The sequence below is a fragment of the Petromyzon marinus genome, chromosome 34, assembly GCF_048934315.1.
Source record: "Petromyzon marinus isolate PM22_M1 ecotype Great Lakes invasive population chromosome 34, UKy_Petmar_22M1.pri1.0, whole genome shotgun sequence".
Lineage (NCBI taxonomy): Eukaryota > Metazoa > Chordata > Hyperoartia > Petromyzontiformes > Petromyzontidae > Petromyzon > Petromyzon marinus.
Genome location: NC_133700.1, coordinates 4,140,756 through 4,159,458, shown reverse-complemented (window position 1 = coordinate 4,159,458; position 18,703 = coordinate 4,140,756). Strand labels below are relative to the sequence as shown.

General features: G+C 54.5%; 1 protein-coding gene across 8 annotated transcripts in view; it reads left to right on the top strand.

Moving 5' to 3' along the window:
• Window positions 1–18,229, top strand: part of LOC116948608 (mitogen-activated protein kinase kinase kinase 3-like) — a 48,265-nt gene extending 30,036 nt beyond the window's left edge. For all 8 annotated transcript variants that reach the window (XM_032965441.2, XM_032965440.2, XM_032965439.2 and 5 more), the window contains 9 exons: window positions 1,888–1,958; window positions 3,187–3,254; window positions 4,224–4,316; window positions 5,106–5,321; window positions 7,332–7,480; window positions 8,109–8,240; window positions 9,040–9,169; window positions 10,066–10,243; window positions 12,093–18,229. In XM_032965441.2, coding sequence (XP_032821332.1) covers window positions 1,888–1,958; window positions 3,187–3,254; window positions 4,224–4,316; window positions 5,106–5,321; window positions 7,332–7,480; window positions 8,109–8,240; window positions 9,040–9,169; window positions 10,066–10,243; window positions 12,093–12,318 — 1,263 coding nt within the window. In that variant the 3' untranslated portion in view covers window positions 12,319–18,229. The remainder of the gene's footprint in view (window positions 1–1,887; window positions 1,959–3,186; window positions 3,255–4,223; window positions 4,317–5,105; window positions 5,322–7,331; window positions 7,481–8,108; window positions 8,241–9,039; window positions 9,170–10,065; window positions 10,244–12,092) is intronic.
• The last annotated feature ends 474 nt before the right edge of the window (window positions 18,230–18,703 follow it).

Below are 18,703 nucleotides of genomic sequence, written 5' to 3'. Positions count from 1 at the left end.
GCCCTTCCCTCGCTCACCGCAGCCCCTACCCGCGGCCACCTTGCGCACCCTTTGGCTTCCAGCCAATCAGAACGCTCGGAACAGACGGACCAACAGGCACGTTATCTTTTTTTTGTAAAAAAAAATTATGTTGCCGTTAATTATTTTGGCAAAAAGCGTTTCTTTCGTGTCCGACTCCCCCTTGAAATATCTCTTTTGTTGCTTTCTCCGTGCAGTCTCAACGCAGCCGTCCGATTCTCCTCGAGGGTTTTCACAATATAAGTATGTTTTATTTATTCGTATAGACCTTGGATTGTGATAACTCCAATTAGCACGGTTGGCTATGTACGGTGCAAAAGAAGTTCGACATACATATGCATACAACTTGGATGTAGACCTCGGTTTGTGAGAACTGGAACGATCGTTTCCCCGAATTGATTGGCAGTGGCCAAGCTCGGCATACGACTTAATTACCGTACAAGATGTCTTTCTTCCACTCTAGGATTAAAGGGCTTAAAAAGTCACCCGTTCAGAAAATGGTAAGCATTGATTAAGAGTTTCGAGATTACATATCCTTGCATTTGGCTAGAGTTTAGTGTTTGCCATTAATCCCGCATTTACTCTGAGACTGCCTTTGTTACACGGCAGATTTAATTACCGCAGACGACGGGGGACAACGATGCTGTTGCTGGTACGGGTCATAAGACCCTCTCTCGGTGTTGAGCACATTGCCCGATGAACCTGGTAACCCAAGCTCGACTCCCAGCCGCGGCTAACTCAAGCGGAGAATATCTAAACTGGTCCGGATTTGCGCCCCCTAGTTCGACCCCAGTCTCTCCCGTACCTCCGATTAGCACAGTTGGCTGCGTACGGTGCAAAAGAAGTTCAACGTACGAACGTAAAGGAGCACCTGGTGCGGCGTATAAACACAAGAGCCGGGGGAGACAAAGACGGCCAGGCCGGAGTGTTTGGCAAAACGCGCTCTTGTGTGCCGTGCCAGCCTTTATAGATGTCTGCGTGACTACACTTGCCTTCGTCTTTGGCAATAATATTATTGCCCTTCTCTTACCCACTGAGTAGTGTCAGGCCTCGCATACCAAATACTCTGTAATGGGTAATCCAATTACGACGTGTCTGGTATGCGAGAACAAACCGGATCGTCCAGAGGAGAAATCCACGCGTTCAGGGGTAGAAAAAGAACCCTGATCAGGAGGAGGGTGTGAGAACGTGTGTTGTGGTAACAGGTGAAGGATGTTAGTTGGGTGATCGAGGTGTGTTGACGTGCACATAGTTGTGTGGAGGTGTTTGAGTTGTACATTTCAGGCGTGTGTTTGGGGCGCGTTGGTGTGTGCCGTTGTTGTGTAGAGACGGTGGAGTAGATATTGAGTGTGCAGGCAGTGCAATTGCACTGGGGTCCATGGGCCAGAGGGGCCCAGACGCTGGGCTATGAAGAGAGGGCGCCCATACAAACCACGCTTGCCTACCAAGGAGAGCCTCGCTCAGTTTCATGACTGTCTTCCAGGAGGGGTCCTACCAAGTTTTCATAGTTGGCAGTGATGATTGCGATGTAGATTCCAATTGAGGACTTTGCGGGTATTTTTTTGGTTATTTCGACCACGACGCCGGCACACAATGGACTTCCCTTGCGAATGACCTCACACGGGAACCTTTAACGTCCACCGTGAGTGAAGCGGACGGCGCGTAGTGGTATATTTACGATTAATGATCCCGCGGTATTAACCAGGATGGCCCCGCCGGATTTGAATCGCGAACCTCTGCATCAGGTGGCAAACGTGGAAACCGCTGGGGCCGCGTCAGCGCCCACGCTACTGGGCTGCGCGAAGAGGTGCGTGTGATGAGGCAAGGAGGTGCGTGATCCGCTGGCTGTGTGTGCCTATCTGTGCGCAGATGCTGGACCCCCTGAGCAGTGCGGACAACTCAATTGGCGGGAGCTGCCAGTCTCTGGACAGCTGCTTGAGGTATCAGCACCCCCGCCCACAAATAAAAAGATCCCCCGTATGGCCTTAACAGACTGTCGGGGCAAGTGCTGTTAGCGAGTAGCACCTATGAAGGCCGGCATGGCACACGAGGGGGTGGGCGGCCAACACCACGCCCGGCCACATTTTTTATCCCCAGTGCTAATGTTAACGCATCGCACGAGGTACTCATTTGAGGCTGAGTCGACTTAGGAGATGCCCAGGACCGGTTCAGGCAATCATCACTGGTGTTGGTGGCCGTGAGCAGGGATCAAACTCGGGTCACTGGGTTCGTAGCGCGGCGCGCTAACTGCTGCACCATCGCTCCCCCTTCCTACACCCCCCTTATATACCACCCAGTCTCAGCACAAAGGGGGAGGAGGTGGGGGGCGGCGAAGGGGCCTGTAGGGGGGGGTCTCCCCTTCCCCCAAACTTGGCCGGGATGGCAAAGAGAATGTTTCTGTGGAAGGGAACATTCTGCTGCTCTCTATTTTCGCTGGTTTTAAACGTAATTCCCATTCTAACTTAATTTGTACAGAGTGTTCCGCAACATTTCTGTTTGTAATAATTATATAACTACTGCACAGAATAATAATCATCATCAATATAACGTTGTCTTATTTATCCAGGAGATTTTGCACTGAATCTCGAGACTTTATTTTTTTGTTTATGAGCGCACTGCTTTGGCATATCTGGCCTATTCTCTTTTCTGGGTTATTTTGCAAAGCCACAGAATATTCCCTGAACACATGATTATTACTCCTCATAAGAGGAGATGATGAATAATTAAAATACCTCACAGTAGCACTGCAGCACTCTGTGTTTATAACAGCCCCCAGAAGCATATGTCAACGAGCTACTGCTAAGATCCCTTCAAGTGACCTCTGTTCCCACAGAGTATGGTGCAGCACCTCCCCACTCACCCTGTCACTGCAAGTAATGTTCTTCTCAAGACAGCCAAATTAAAAAAAAAAAGTAAATTCTAACAGTTGAAATTTAGCAAAATTAAGTGCTGTGCCAAATTTAATGTTCTGGTTGTTGACTGGGCAGAGACCGTCAAATCCCGATGCTTGAGAACTCTGTTTAATCACAGGAAGTGGCTGAAACCTCGATTCGTACCCAAGACTCAGCCCGGTGGTAGCTCAGCGCTCTGATCTCTGAGCCACCCAGGCCCACCTCTTTGAGTCTCTCCCCTGTGTTGCCCTCCCTCACCCTGCTGCCCTCTCAACAGTGACAGCTACCATCCAGGCCGTATGTCCAGGGCTCAGAGCTTCCCAGACAACCATCACGAGTACTCGGGTAAGGGATCGAGTTTGCAGAGGATCAATCCGCGTAGGTCTCTTTCGTGGGCCGCACTCTACTGACGAGGTGCAGAGAGTCGGGACAGGTGCTGTATTTCTCTGCTGCTGAGAAAACCATTGGTTCAGAAGAATTAACCCAATTTTTTTGGTGTGCAACAAACTCCTTTCGGTTTACTTTTAATCAGCAAACATGCAATAGATCACGGGTGGAGCCAGTGAAGGGGGGTGGGGTGGCACGTGCCCCCCCAATGATCCGATCGAAATCCCTAATTTCGATTGGATCATTGGTGTTTATTAGTAATAAATCGGCATTTTGCGACCCCCACTGCTACTGTGTAGCATATTATTATGTGCCAGGGACTCTATGAGATGATAGGACAATCGTTCATAATTGGCAATAAGTAACGGCAAAGCAGTTATAAGTGACTCGCAGGATTGTGCGCAGTTGCGTAGACAGTCCACGACTTCCCTGAAGGCATCAACACCTGCAGCGAGCGCGATGCCGATCACACCACGCGGTTCGAATTCGACCCTCGATCGATGGCTGCGCCATCGCCGCACACGCGTCGACTGAAAAGCAAGGGACAAGTCCTGACTTACTAACAACTCCTCTATCATTTTTCATTGCTGGAGGGGTTGCCCCCCCCCCCCGCTACCTGACAATCCTGGCTCCGCCATTGCAATAGATCGCACAGGGCTGCGTGTCTCGGGTCACGCGACATGTTTAAAGTTTGGCCATTCTCTCTTTAAAGAAAGAGGATTTTAAAACGTTGTGGCACTATAGCACTCTCGTCACACCGCTGCAATATTCGAGTCTCACCATCGACGATGACCTGGAGTATAAGGGATCATTCTGCTGCCATGGTCTCGTTTGTGTGATTGGCTAAATGTGCGAGACGGCCGCCGGTGCAACCTGCGTGTTGCGCGGTGTCCCGTGCGGCCGCCGCTCCCCACCCCACCCTTGTAGAGTACGAGACGAGGCTGATGGAACGCGCTGGCAAGGGCGGCACCTATCCCCGGCGCCTCCAGGGCTTCTTCCAGCAGCATGACAACAGCGATGGTACCGCACCTGCCCACACGGTGCCAGCCACTGACCCTCTGCGCTGTGCACCGCGTGCGTGCGACGCGTCGCCGGTTATTGCTGCGTGTGCAGTGACCGTGCGGTCAACAGTGCCCCTCCGTCTATCTAGAGGTACCGTGACGTCATTCGCAAGAGCAGGCCGTTGGGTGACGGCGTCACGGTCCAAAAAATTGGCAAAGTTAGAAAATGTTCACCACAAATCGCTCGGTTGAGATCACACACACACACAATCATCGCCTCCTACTAGCAGACTAATGCCCCCCAGGTCACTCTTGCAAATGAGACTCATCGTGGTCTCATCTGGTTACACAATAAACGTCGATGGATTTGAACTGATGCTTGTGTTGTAGGGGTAACCAGTGTTGGTGGTGTTGGTCGTGATTATGAAGCAGATGTTGTCACGGTTATTCCATCGATCATAACGTTTAAGCTGTTGTTGTAATAGCAGTGGTGATGATGATTCAGCTTTTGTGGTCATGGTAACGATTATGATGATGCCGTTTCACCTGTTGTAGTAATCAGGGTACGCTGTGATAAGGCGATAGACGCTACGATGTATCATGCGGTATAATATCAACAACGAAAGCGCGGTAAAAAGTGAAAAACAGTTCCTAAGTTATGGGAAAGCGACAGCGTGATGGTTGTCGGATCGAGAAACATTTCACGTTTGAAGTGTATTGGTGACGAGGGCAGCACTGACCACGGCGCTGCGGTTGTGGTGACTGTGTTGACCGGTGGCGCTGGGTGGTGGGGTTGGGCGCGACGCAGGTCGACGAACCTTCCCGCGGGTGCGGCGCCCCTTCCCCCTGGCGTTCGGGCTGGGCCAGGGCAACTGCGGCGGCGGCGGCGGCGGCAGCAGCAGCAGCAGCAGCAGCAGCCTGTTCCCCGGGAACGGAGACGGCGGCGCCGTGCCGCGGCCTCGCCGGCCCAGCGACATGGAGGGCCTGGCTCCCTCCGCCAACGACGTGAACCACTCCAGCCGATGTGAGTGGCCGGTTGCACGCCGCGTGCACAACCCGGCGACCAGAGTTCGCCGCCGACAAGCTGTGACGGATATCTGAACCCGTCCTTGGGCGCCTCCCTCCCTCGAGGTCGACTCGGCCTCAAATGAGTACCCGGTGCCATTTGTAGACATCCCCGCTCGGGGGGGGGGACAAAGGTGGCCGCGCGTGATGCTGGCCACCCCACCCCTCACTCGCGTGCCGTGCCGGCCTTCATAGGTGCTCGCCAACAGCACTTGCCCCTACAGTCTGTAAGGCTATCTTATCTTTCTTTGGTGGTGCGAGGGCGGTGTAGTTCTAGTAGTGAGAGTCTTGAGTCTCGTCATCAACGATGACCTGGAGAGTTTTAGTCAAGGCTCTAGTCTGGATTTCATGAGGCCATTCTCTTAGTCAAAGGCAACAAAAGCAGTCAGCCACGCAGTGAGACGCTCTTAGTTATTGGATGTTTATGTAAGGGGCACATAAGCCCCCCCACCTTGCCTCAATATTATCAGGTCAGCCAATCATTGAACTCAGTAATTCCATTTTATATACATATATAGCCAGTTACCACTATTTGTCTTCCTCTCTGATAGTATTGCTAAGTTATCTCAGTCCCCGTCTTCATTTTAACCTCGGTCGCGGCAAAGTCGGCCACGCTTTTATCCCTGGTGGGCCGGCAGTCCTGGTCGTCGTCGCCGCGCGTGATAATTTTTTTTGTGGATAATTTAATTTGAAAAATGAACACCGGCGTGGGGAGAGGTGCGCCCTGGCGTGTGGGGGCCGATAAACGTCTGAACGATTGAGCCCTCTCCCCCACCATCCCGACGAATTTCCGCGATTTTGGGGAGTCACGCTCTGATTGGGGAGGCGATCCTAATTTGCCTCTCTCTGTCTCGTTGCTAACGCCCGTCGTGTCCGCTCTGCCGTGTGTCGTTCGCACCGTCTTTGTTGCACGGTTCTCCCCATGTACGTGTCTCCTCTCTTGTTCTTCTTTTTCGGTCTGTAACATCCCACTGCTGGGCAAAGATCTACCCATGTTGCTGCTGCTGCTGCTGCTGCTGCAGTTAGATACTATACTTCAAACCTCCACCCTCCGAACATCCTCATCGGTTATAAATATTTATAACCTGGTCAGACTAAGACTTCTCTTTTTAAAGGGACAGGAAGGCTACCACCTCCCCTTCCCTCATCTCCCGTGTAGCTTCTCCCTGTAGGCACTCAAACCCACTGTCTCTGTGATATGTCCTTGTAAACACCCAACCGTGCCGAGGGCCCCCCCCCCCCCCCCCCAATATTTCTGGTCAGACAATGCTGTGGTTGTGGGCACTTGGGCCGGCGTCGTTGATTTTGGGCAGACGCCGCTCGTACGCCGCGGTTGTTAAGCACCGCTGGCGTTGTGGCCGGTCGCCGCTGGCGTGGTGGTTGCGGCTGGTGTTGTGGTTCGCATTGTGTGGTCGTGTCTGGTCGTGGCGAGCAGCGGCGTTTGACTGGGGCCAACCTCTGGGCGGCAGCCACAGATTCGGCGGGCCACAGATGTTATCGTGCTCACGGGAGCTCGTTACATTTAGCTGCCAGCTGCAGCGGGCGCTTCCCCTCCCGCTCAATAAGCCATTGTTTCTCCCGTGATTGAGCACGAAAAAAGTCAAACTTTGTGATGCTGCCACTTGTGTTTGTGGTCGTGCAATGTATAACCCCTTTTCCTTTCGTCGGGGGTGGGGGTTCGGGGGAGGTGGGGAGGTTTGTGGTGGCACAAGCCTGTGATCCGGAACTTTGGAGGCAAGGGGTTGGTAGGTCACGCAGAGATTTGCGAAACTCCCAAACCCCACTGCTGGGCTGTGCGGATGGCAGCAGCACAAGTGGGTGCGTCAGCACCCTTCTGCGGTCGTGCCGTCCGTCGCGCGCCCCCGTCGCCCACGCCGTCACCACGTGACCCCGTCGGCCGTGCCATGCCCCCCTCCCCCTCAATCGTCCTCCGCCCCCCTCCACCCCTCGTGCCGCGCGCCACCCACAGCCCCGCGGGCGCCCACGAACTGGCGGCTGGGGAAGCTGCTGGGCCAGGGCGCGTTTGGCCGCGTGTTCCTGTGCTACGACGCCGACACGGGCCGCGAGCTCGCCGTCAAGCAGGTGCAGTTCGACCCCGACAGCCTGGAGACGAGCAAGGTGAGGGGGGCGGGCACGCGGGCGCCCGCGTTCACGTGCAGTGGCTTCGTCGTCGTCGTCGTCGTCGTTGGGAAGAATGCAAAGAATAAAATTGATGCGCGGACGCCGCCGCCGACTCCTGCATATGTCGGTCTCATCCACGTGAAAAACATAAGTGTTTTGCTTACACGACCCATTGGTCCAACAGGAGTGCATAATTTCACCGGCATTGATTCAGTTCGGGCAAACTCGGGACTGGATTTAAAATCTGGTGTCTCATCAGCTGAGTGGGATGCTGTAGGCAAAGGACCCTCTCTTCACGAAATGGGTCCTAGGTGGCCGGGAAATGTAACAATTGGTAAAGTTGTACATTTATGTAAAATCTTAGTGTTAATGTTTTGTCTTGTTGGTATGGTGTGACAGCATGGTGTGGTGTCGCGGTGTGAGTTGGTGTAAAGGTATGATATTGTGTTATTGTATGATGTAATTCGTGGTGGTTTGGTGTGACGGTGTGGTGCGATGGTGAGGTGTTGTGGTTTGGTGTGATGGCGTTACGTTGTGGTGGTGTGGTGGTGGCGGTGTCGTGGTGGTTTGGTGTGCTGATCTGACGATGGTGGTGGCGGTGTACGGCCACCGGTGGCGTGAGCAGGAGGTGAAGGCACTCGAGTGTGAGATCCAGCTGCTGAAGAATCTGCACCATGAGCGCATCGTGCAGTACTTCGGCTGCCTGCAGGACGCCGTGGAGCGCACCCTCTCCATCTTCATGGAGTTCATGCCTGGGGTACGCCTCCCCCCCCCCCCCACCCTCAGCGAATCGTTGCCGCGTCCTTCGCTTAGTCGGGAGTTGAACAAAACGCGATGGGACACGTGGGACGGCGTCGCCTCTTTTGGGCGATAGCAGCCTGAGCTGCGTCAAGAACAATTGGAGGCCTGTAAATAATCGGTGACGTTTTTTGTGAATTGTGCCTTCTTCACAGCACAGGTGAGAGAGGTAGAGTGGCCTCTGTTAAGGCCACTCACAGTGTTATTGGCGAACGTGTTGGAGTTTGTTTTTTTTTGTTGATTGTGCTTTTGCGCCAACGCCAAGGCAGGAGCAAGCACCACCAAAACCCCGTGAGCTTCAAGTGACGTACGCAAGAAGCTCGTGTGCAGAAACCAGCCGGCTTCTGTGAGTTGTGTAAAAAAATGGAAACCATGGCAGTTATTTAGGGACTACTGATGGCTGTTGCACAGTGCCCAAAAATGCCGAGCGCTTTTTTCGTGCCGGGTGTTTGTGTACTATTTGATGGTGATCACGCTCGCTTAACGTTTCGGCTGTCGAAGCGAGTAAACCTGCCAAAACGAAGCGAGACAAACGAGAAACAACACAAGCGAGGCGATAGCAAAACGACACGAAAGGAAAGCCACTCTTGAATACAATCGCGGCCCCCAATGACCCGCGGCAGGTGGACGAGGGATGAAGCCGTGACGCGGCTACGATCGACCCGCCGTGGTTGCTACCCCGCGCCGGCGCGTTGGGGCGAGCGCCGGCAGCCGTCTGACCGCGCCCGCGGTTGCTCGTGTGCGTGCGGTGCTCCCAGGGCTCCGTCAAGGACCAGCTGAAGGCCTACGGGGCGCTGACGGAGAACCTGACGCGGCGGTACGCGCGCCAGATCCTGGAGGGCGTGCACTACCTGCACTCCAACATGATCGTGCACCGTGACATCAAGGGTACGTACGCGCCACGCCGCGTCCAACCCGCAAGCGCGGCGAGCCCCGCCCCATGCGGCCTTAGACAGGCTGTCGGGGCGAGTGCTGTTAAGCGAGTGCCTGTTGAGGCCAACGCGGAGCAGGAGAGGGGGTGCATGGCCGCCAACAGTACGCGCGGCTACTTTGAACTTCCTAGTGCTCGTGTTTTTACTTACCGCACCAACACACACGAACGTACCACTGTACTCACACGGCACCACCTCACACGCACACCACCTCGCACACCCACACGCACACCACCTCACACACTACCTCACACATCACCTCACACACACAGACACCTCTTTACACACATGAGCGCCTTCACTCAAGGCTCTTAATGTAGATTAGAAAAGGTTGACACAAAACGGAATGATCTAGATGGCAGGGGCAGGCAAGCATTGAGGAATGAGTGACGGCAATAGAGGGGTACTTAGGGATCACGAATTGGTAGTGGAGGGACGGGAAGGAGTGGAGGGGCGAGGGGAGGGAAAAGGAAGAGAATGAGCAATAGGCAAGAGGTGGAGCTTTAAGAGAAGGGCAGAAGGAGGTTAAGGAGGGGGCATTGCTCAATGCACAGGGGAAGTTGATTCCAGTAGAGCAATGCAAGGAGGGAGAAGGACCGAAAACGGGATTGGGCACAGGGAGAATAAGGAACATAGAGAGACAGAGAAGATTGAGAACGAAGAGGACGAGATGAGGGGACGTGAAATGAGATGAGAGAGGCGAGGTGATGAGGTGGGGCAAGGCCATGAAGAGATTTAAAGACGAGCGTCAGTTATTTGAAAAGGCGAACAGGAAGCCAGCGGCGTTGAAGGAGGAGGGGCCAAGTGAAGCCTTGCGTCACCGGCGTGGGCCTCTGGCACTTGTGCCCCCAGGAGCCAACATTCTGCGCGACTCTGCGGGCAACGTGAAGCTGGGAGACTTTGGCGCCAGCAAGCGCCTGCAGACGATCTGCCTGACGGGCACCGGCATGAAGACGGTGAGCGGCACGCCCTACTGGATGAGCCCCGAGGTGATCAGCGGCGAGGGCTACGGCCGCAAGGCCGACATCTGGTGAGTGATGCTCGGCACACGGTGGGGGGCACACTGTGGGGGGCACACGGTGGGGGGCACACGGGGGCGTGGGCCACGGTGGCGGTCCCTGCACATTCAATAGCTATGCCACTTTCAGTCCTATCAGCCTCTGTATACATCGATGGGTCATGTTGTAAGTGTGTGGGTCTCTGTTAGTCTGTGAGTCTTGCATTGCAGTGTTATTTTAGTCCGTAAGTCTTGCATTGCAACTCGTACGGAAGGGCACCCCCAGTGGCAGCTGTTCCTGTGCGTCACAACGGTGACTCGGCACCTGGCCTCCGAGTGGCCACTCGTATGCCGAGCCATCTGAAATCCCAAGCGAGTAGCTTCAACTGATCACCTTATCCAACGAGACGAGAGGGCTGCTCTCCCGTCTCGTTGGACGGGGACCCGCGGGCGCCTGGTACGGCGCGGGGGCGCCGCTGGCGCGGGGCGTCTGCAATCCTGCCGCCGGCGTCCCCGGGCCGAGCGCCGCTCTCCGCTCGTGAAAGGAGAAGGCGGCTTGCTGTGTTATTTTAGAAATAATGCACATCCTGTTTCCTGGTGCAGACAATCACGCGCGGAGGGGGCGAGGTGGGGTGGAGGGTGGCGTGGGGAAGACTGGGGTCACCCTCCAGAGCCCCGGCACCCACCCACCCACCCCCCCTCCCCCGACGCCACTCCCTGCGTCGTTGCCCCGTTATTTCGGTCGTTGTGGGTGCTCTGGGCGGTAGTGCGTAGGGTGCGGCACAGGGGATGCCGATGTATTGATTCGATCGTTAAAGTTGGAGACTCGGTTTGGGCACAACGTGTCGCGAGAAGAGAGGAGGAGGGCCGGCAGTCGAGAAGAACAGCGGAGTTGGCGGCCCAGGGAGGCCAAACGACGAGACACCTCCACCGGGCAGGCGGAGCGACGGTGACATTGGCTCGTGTGTGCACGAGCCGAGTGGATCGCTGCATCGTGACCTTGAGAGCCTTTTAACCAGCGGTGGATTGTTCTCGGCTGACGATGACGATGATTACTAAAGTTGATTCTTCAGATTATGATGTGTGCATTCATATAGTTGCGTGTGTGAGAATCATCTTTACGGTGGTTTAATTTCTGCACATTTTAATGTTTCACTCAAGGGAAATGTTCAGAATAAATCAGAACAAATGAGACGGAACAAATGAGAGCGTACGTAGAGCCCAGACTAGACAAACACCCCATTGGGCAGGCAGTGGAGTACCAATGAGGTGAATGGCACAAATGAGACAGACCCTTTCTCTGTTTAAGGCCGTCTTGTGAAGGGCCCTGTCTCCCTTATTAGTGGCCCTTCGGAAGCCTGGTCCAGTGCACAGCTCTGCTGCTGTTGTTGTTTGTCTCTCGCACTTGCTGGAACAATAAATCCGGCCGCCCTGCCGTGGCAGGGTGTGAAATTCCTGTGCGTGGGGGAACCGGGGGAGGTGACCAGAGGTCACGGCCAACTTTCCACAGGAAGCGGCAACCCGAGCCAAAGTAATCAACACCTCGATTCCCCTCCCTCGGGGATCACCGCGTTGGTGACACACGCCGCGTGTCCCGTGCCTAGACCCCCGCAACTCCCGTGACACACACACGCACAAACATGTGCGCGTGTACGCACAGGCGCACGCCGATCGGCTAAAGGAGATTTTTATGCTCGTAATGCACGCGTCTATTTAGGATTTGTGAAAATGTTTTGTTGGTAACCAGTTTTGCAACAGACTTCAAACAGTGTTACTCTAAAGAGCTTACTCTGTGCGATCAGCGCGGTGCATTCATGATGGGACTGGACATGTCGTGTCCTCGTTGTGTTCCCGCCACATGACGGTATGTCCGCACCGACAGGAGCGTCGGCTGCACCGTGGTGGAGATGCTGACGGAGCGGCCGCCCTGGGCCGAGTACGAGGCCATGGCAGCCATCTTCAAGATCGCCACCCAGCCCACCAACCCCCAGCTCCCCTCCAGCCTGTCGGAGCACGGCCGCGACTTCCTGCGACGCGTCTTTGTGGCGGCGCACCAGCGCCCCTCTGGCGAGGGGCTCCTGCGCCACCCTTTCGTCTGCTGGCACTGACGGCCCTGGCGGCTCCCGCGGGCTTCCCTGCGGGGCCTCCGCCGTAGCCCCCAACGAGGCGACGGGCCCCCCCCTCCCCGCCCCCTCAAACCCACCGGGGGTTTCGCCCCCCACGGCCCTGCAACTCCGAAAGCCCCCTCCCCCCCCCCCACCCATCCATCCCGCCTCCGCCCCGCCCTGTTCCACGCTTGCCGTGCGAGCCGCCGGTTGATGCCTCGGCGGTGGCGCGGTTGGGCCCAGCGGCGCCTGGCGGGGGCGGCGCTCGCCGTGCCACTGGCTGTTCCGTTCGTCGCAAGCCGCAGGCTGGGGGTTGCGTCTGCGCTGGAGGGGGGGAGCGTTGGGCTCTTTGTTGAGGAGGTCCCACCCCCCCCCCCCGTTCTCTCGCGTGTTCTGCAACCGCCTGAGTCGTCTCCCGTTCGTCGGCATCTTTGGGGTGGTGTGGGACTGTCGTCTCCAACCTCGAGCCAGGCACGTAGGCTGAGGTGGCCCCGCCGGTTGGTGCTTGGACGTGACCTGGCTGCCTCCGGGCAGCCTGGGTTAAGGTTGGGCCTCTCGGTTGCGGTGCGTGGCGTTGAGTTGTCTTCGCCGTGATCGTGGCTGTGGATCACTCGGGGGGGCGCGCTGCTTCCGATCGTCGAAGTGATGCTGACGATTGGAGAGACACTCCGCGAGAGTGATCGTGGAGGCGGCGGCTGCGGTGGTGGTGATTGCGACGAAGATGGCGACGGCAGTGAAGATGAGGTGGGCGGCGATGGTGACGATGGAGCGGGTGAAGGAGATCACGGCGACGGGTGGAAGCGGAGATGACTCCGGTGATGGGACGCGCGTTGAGAAGATGTAAATTATCACCGTGACCGGGACGCCGACGGCTCGTGAGAGTCACCGCGGCGATGACGGCTACGACAAGGGGTGATGAGGATGAACCGTGGGGCTCCACGGGCGCCGTCTTCGAGACGTTGATGACGAGAGGAGAGACTCGACGAGGGGCCAGGAGAACGCTGGATTCACGATTCTTCACGCCAATAATTTAAATCCCTCACTTAGTGCCATCTTAGATTTGTATCGACGTGTAATCAAAGATTTCTTATATAAAGAGTGTATTCTTTATTTTTTATAAATAATTGAGGAGCTGCCTTAACTTCCGAGATATTTGTATAGCCTTTACTAACGTGCACATATCTTTGTTTCCATGTAAATACGACACAAGTATTTATCGTTTATATAAATCAAAATGACAAGGGGGCCAAGAGCGGTGAGCTGCGGTGGCGAGCCGGAGTGACGAAGCGGGGAGGGGAACCGCCCTTCTTTTACCCGACCTCTCGCACTCCCTCCCACTTCACCCGATTTGACCTTCCACCCCCCACTCCCCCTCCTCCCCTCCCTGGCTGGTTCCATGTGACCACTAGCGGCACTGGCAGCGATTGGGGTTACCCGAGGTGTGGCCAGGTGGCCTGGCGAGCGCGTGCTCGGAGGAATCCGTGCGCATACAGGCCCAGCGCCCGTCTTGTCTGGGAGGTCCGGAGCCAGCGATGGACATTGCACATTCCTCTTGTGGGGCCAAAGTCCTTTACACAGGACGACCACTTTTGACTTCTCGCCCGCATGGCGCGCCTATGACCAAATAATCAGCAACGTGCCCGGATGTCCGAAGCTGAGCAGGGTTGAAGCCCGCGTTGCGCTTGCGTGGGCAACGATCGTGCGCACCGAGGGCTTGTTCTGTGCACGTGTGGAGCTGCTGTGTGCTCCGTTGTGGGCGGCAGGGGATGGTGCAGCAAGTTCCATTCTCTGTGCTGTACTTCTATGCCTCCCAACGTCCTTTCCTTATTACCGCCTTGACCAGCAGGCATCGGCCAGAATGGTGACGTATGGGCAAAGAACCCTCCCCACCCCTCACGATTGACACGAGGGCTGTGCGCTTGTAAGATGCAAGTGGTGGCGGTCTTCACAGGGTGGTGCTGTATTACGGTTATGAGAGTTTGGCGATAACGAGATGCCCGCTGGTAAAGGCGCAGTGTGCCATCGTGTGGTGTGTGGCGGGAGGGGTGGCATCGTGCCACCCAAGGCATCAATCACCTTGCAAGGGCCTCTCCAAGACCTCGAGTGTAAAAGCCTAGAGGTGTTATTTTTGGCTGGCTTGGTACCAGGCTGGTCTCTGTTCGATCCAGGGGTTGCCGTGATACTATGATGGATCGTACGATATAAAGATCCACGATAATCATGTCGACCATTTAAGCTAAATATCGTATCGAAATTATCATTTTCCGTAGAATTTTTCTGAAATTTTGAATTTCCTTCTTAAAAAAAAGCATTTCTGGAAAAACAATAATGAAAATGTATAGGAATAATCAAAGTTCGAAAGGTAATATCTGTAAACCGTTACATTCGTGCATTTTAAACGTTTTCCGTGTGAAATAATGGCATGGTGGTTATGCGATGTCATCGTTTTCTGGCGGCACGTCCTACGATCGTTACATTACGACGAGCACAAGACTTCTGGCAGGCTCGTGTTGCGCACACTGCGGCTGTGAGCAACATTTCTCAGCGATCTTCATTCAGTACTCTGCAAGTGCAGCGCAAAGCACGGAGGCGATCCAAATGTAAAACACAACTACACGGCTGAGGGATACGCACGGCAAACGGTAAACGTCACTTCGTGAAATCTAACGTATCGTCAAAAAATGATAGCGCGGCAACCCTGTAGCCTTATCCCAAACTTACGCACGAGGCCCCTTGCCTCCCGGCAGCGATCGCCGAGGTTTTTGACCGCGCGCCATTGCGGGAGCACGGTTCGAAATGTTGGACGGACAGCGTCGACCGGCTGGGATGCGTTTAACCCGAGTGAGTGAAGCACTGCCAGGAGAAACCAATCGCACGGCCGTGATGAATTAACTTTGCACTTTTCACGAAAAGAGAGTTACCGACATAAAGGTAAACCAAATTTCTTTCTCTCTTTTTTTTTATCGGAGCGTTTATTTTTGTACAGAGAGACGCAAACAACGGAAGCGGCGGTGGAACTACTCGTTGGATGAGTGACATTGGTGGGGGGGGGGGGGGTTTGTGTTGGGGGAGGCGTCATTCTTTCTGTTACACCCAGACCTTGTGAGCGACCTTCCACAGTGGGCTTTAGTCGCCTTAACCGCACGCGTGACCAGTGCGATCTGTGAAGCGATGGCTCGGTCACGCTGCTGAGAAAAAATAATTGGGATCGGGCCAAACCGGGTCCCCAGGGCCTCGAGGGCTGATGGGTGGAGGAGGCTGAGACTTAACGACGCAGCCAGGGATCGGGTAGCGTCCCAGTGTACATCCACCGAGGAGATGGAGCAGTGAAATCGGCTCCTCGTGCGCAGCTGCCGAGTGTCTTGTTACCGCGCAGCGGCGCGAGAGATGGCCGGCCACTTGGGGCGAGGCCTTCAATCAGCAATAGATTGACCATGGCTGATGATGATGATGATTACTCGCTCCTGGTAATAGATTTTGCCCCCCCCCCCCCCCGTCTATTATCGGCTTTAGCCTGGCACTCCATAGGTCAGATGCTTGATTTGCTCATGACGGCGATTGTACATTTGTGAGTGTCCAGCACGGAACTTAAAGTAACGTAAGTTGTTTTGGCTAACGCTGCCCATGAGTAAAGCCAGTCGATTTATGAGTCGCAGTTTTTACGGAACCGAATTTTTAAATTTTTGCATTTCTGATTGCCTCGTTTTGTAGGCGTCCACGCGACTGTGTGCCAAATTTCACCTTTCTGGGCCCTGTTGAAACGCCATTAGGACTTACACCGGTCACGACTATCGGTGTGTGTATGCTGATATCTCAAGCTCCTGTACAGGAGTGGAGCAACGGGCCTTTGATATTCAAAAGAGGCAGCTGTGGATGGAGCGGAAAGTGTGTGTGTGTGGTTTTTTTTTTATACACTATGTAGCAATTGCTAAAGGGTTTATGGGAGAAAACCCGACTCCAATCCAGGAGAGGTAGAACGAGATTGAGGAAGAAAGGAAATCGGTCATCGATGTTGGTAACGTTGTGTTAGCCTCGACTATAATAACAGGGAGAGGGAGTGGGAGAAGGTGTTTGATACTGGGAGGGCAGCAGTGGAGGAGAAGCCAGTGGTTCTTAACCTTTACCGCAGTCTTGCACCCCTTGGGTTCTCAGTCGCGACAACATTTTATGTTACTGAACACAGTTTTGATGAAACCAAGTATGTTGCACTTGCATGCCCGTGCTTCATTTGTGTTTTCGATTATTTACCTTCTAAAAAAAAATGGCGATGACATGTCTCGCACCCCCCAGAAAGGGCATCTGGCGTCCAACCAGGTGGTGCGTGCACCCCAGGTTAAGAACCACTGCTCTGAGCGGAATGCGCCCAGGCGATTCCCACGCAAAAAGCCTTGCCGTTTGGGAGTGGAATAGGCGCAGGGAGAGGACGGTGGGCTGAGAGAGGGGAGGCGAGAAGGTCGGGTAACTTCAAGTCCCACAGTGTCATGGCGAATTTTAGTCTGATTGAGACAGCAGATTAACACCCCCCCCCCCTCCCATACATATGATTCCCACAAATGATGTTGAGCGGGAGCCAAAGATAATCCTTGAATGCAGGCCGCATTTTGCTCAATTAGTTAAGCTACGTAGGAAAAAAAACAGCTCTGAGTAATACAATGGTTGCCTTTTTGCTTTGCGCGACCCCGTAAAGCATTCGTCTCCCCGCGTGTACGCGATTCCCACCCTGGCTGGCCCACGTCTCGTGAGGCAGGGCATGTGGAGTGGCTGGAGCTTGCGTGTCGGCCAGCGAGCCCTTCGTGTGAAGCCTTGTAGCAAGCAGTGTCCTGTGATTGTCAGCCACTTTTACTTCACTTCCATGATCACCTCCCGAGTCCTATGCATGGCTAGTTCTAAATACGGCAATAATCAAACCCCTATGTGCAGTAACGGGGAATGCTACATGTGGTGGCGGAACTGGTTACTTTGTAGCCAGAGTTCAATGTGCGACAGCTGCTGGAGCGTTGAAAGGAACTTGCTGCAAAATGGCTTTCTCGCAAACTGCTCTCAATGACCCAAGTGCACTTGTGTCTCCTTGTCTGCGTGCGTGTGGGGGGGGACCCAAATGGTGTGGCATGCGGTTTTACAGCCACACTTGGCTCACACTAACCTCTGCCCACATTGCCCATCAGCCACTCGGGGCACGACCTTTGCCTATTTATCTCTCTGCAAAGTGACACGGCCGCCCTCGTTCCTAAATGTGGCTTGCCAGAGGCATACTCTTGTGTGTTTGGGTCCGGGATCCTGCCATGGTGCAATGGTTAGCACACTGAACTTGCAATCCAGAGGGTCGTGGATTTGTTTTAATCTCCTGGCACGAAATATTTCTTAAATTCCCCCCCCCCACCAACGCCTCTGTCCGCCCGACAGTACAAATGGGTTCACTGCGGTTCGTCTGACCACCGTGGAGAAGTAGGCCAAGTACCCTCGAGAGGAGACCCTTGCACGCGGTGGCGTGAGCCAGCAGTATCATAGCTGCTCTTTCGTTTGTCCCAAGCACTTGGGACAAAAGGTCATTTCTACCGTGACCCACATTCATTCACCAGTGAACCGCGTGCACCCGCGCTGCCAACTTTGTGGGCCTCATTGTGAGAAAAACAAGCTGTGCACCGGGCACCAAGGGTTCGTTTTACAAACCCAACCTGTGCCTGCTAATTTGCGGTTTTAATCCTCCCCACCACACATAGCCCAAATCCCACCTGTACCCCCGCCCCTTCATTCATATGAGAGCCTCGTGTCACAGTGCCTTGTTCAATACAATTTGCCTTGAAGCGGTGGGGTGCGGGGAGTGTGGTGGCAGGGTTTGGGTGTGACACACAAGGTAAAGATGTTTACTCGTCTCGGTTTCAATTCTAAGTAAATAAATAAAATACCAAATTAATATGTCGTCTTGTGGTGTATTGCGCGCAGACTACATTTCGATGCGTTCCATCTTATCGGTGCGAGGGTTCAAAAGAAGATTGATGTTGTACGGTTGATCGAGGACCGGCTCGCGACTATTGAGCAATGTTCGTGCCTCTAATTCCCTAAGTAAAATCAATACCAATGTGAAAAGGTTAATTTTCAACGAGGGTGGTGCTGGTTGGCTCGTCAGAACTTCTGCGCCGCTCCCGCTGAGAAGCCAGTCGTGCCGACACCTGCCTTGAGCCACCTGTGATCAAACTGGCCTCTAAAGGGTTTTAACGAGTTAACGACCTCGACATGTTGCCAAATTACTCGCGCGCACAACACGAAAAATGAAATGACAGTAACTTTGCGCTTTCACTTTGGTAACGTTCCAGCTCCGAGTTAATGAGGAGAGACGCGCCTGTTTCACTACCATGCTCGCACATTGGGACATTTGCTGGGGCATCGA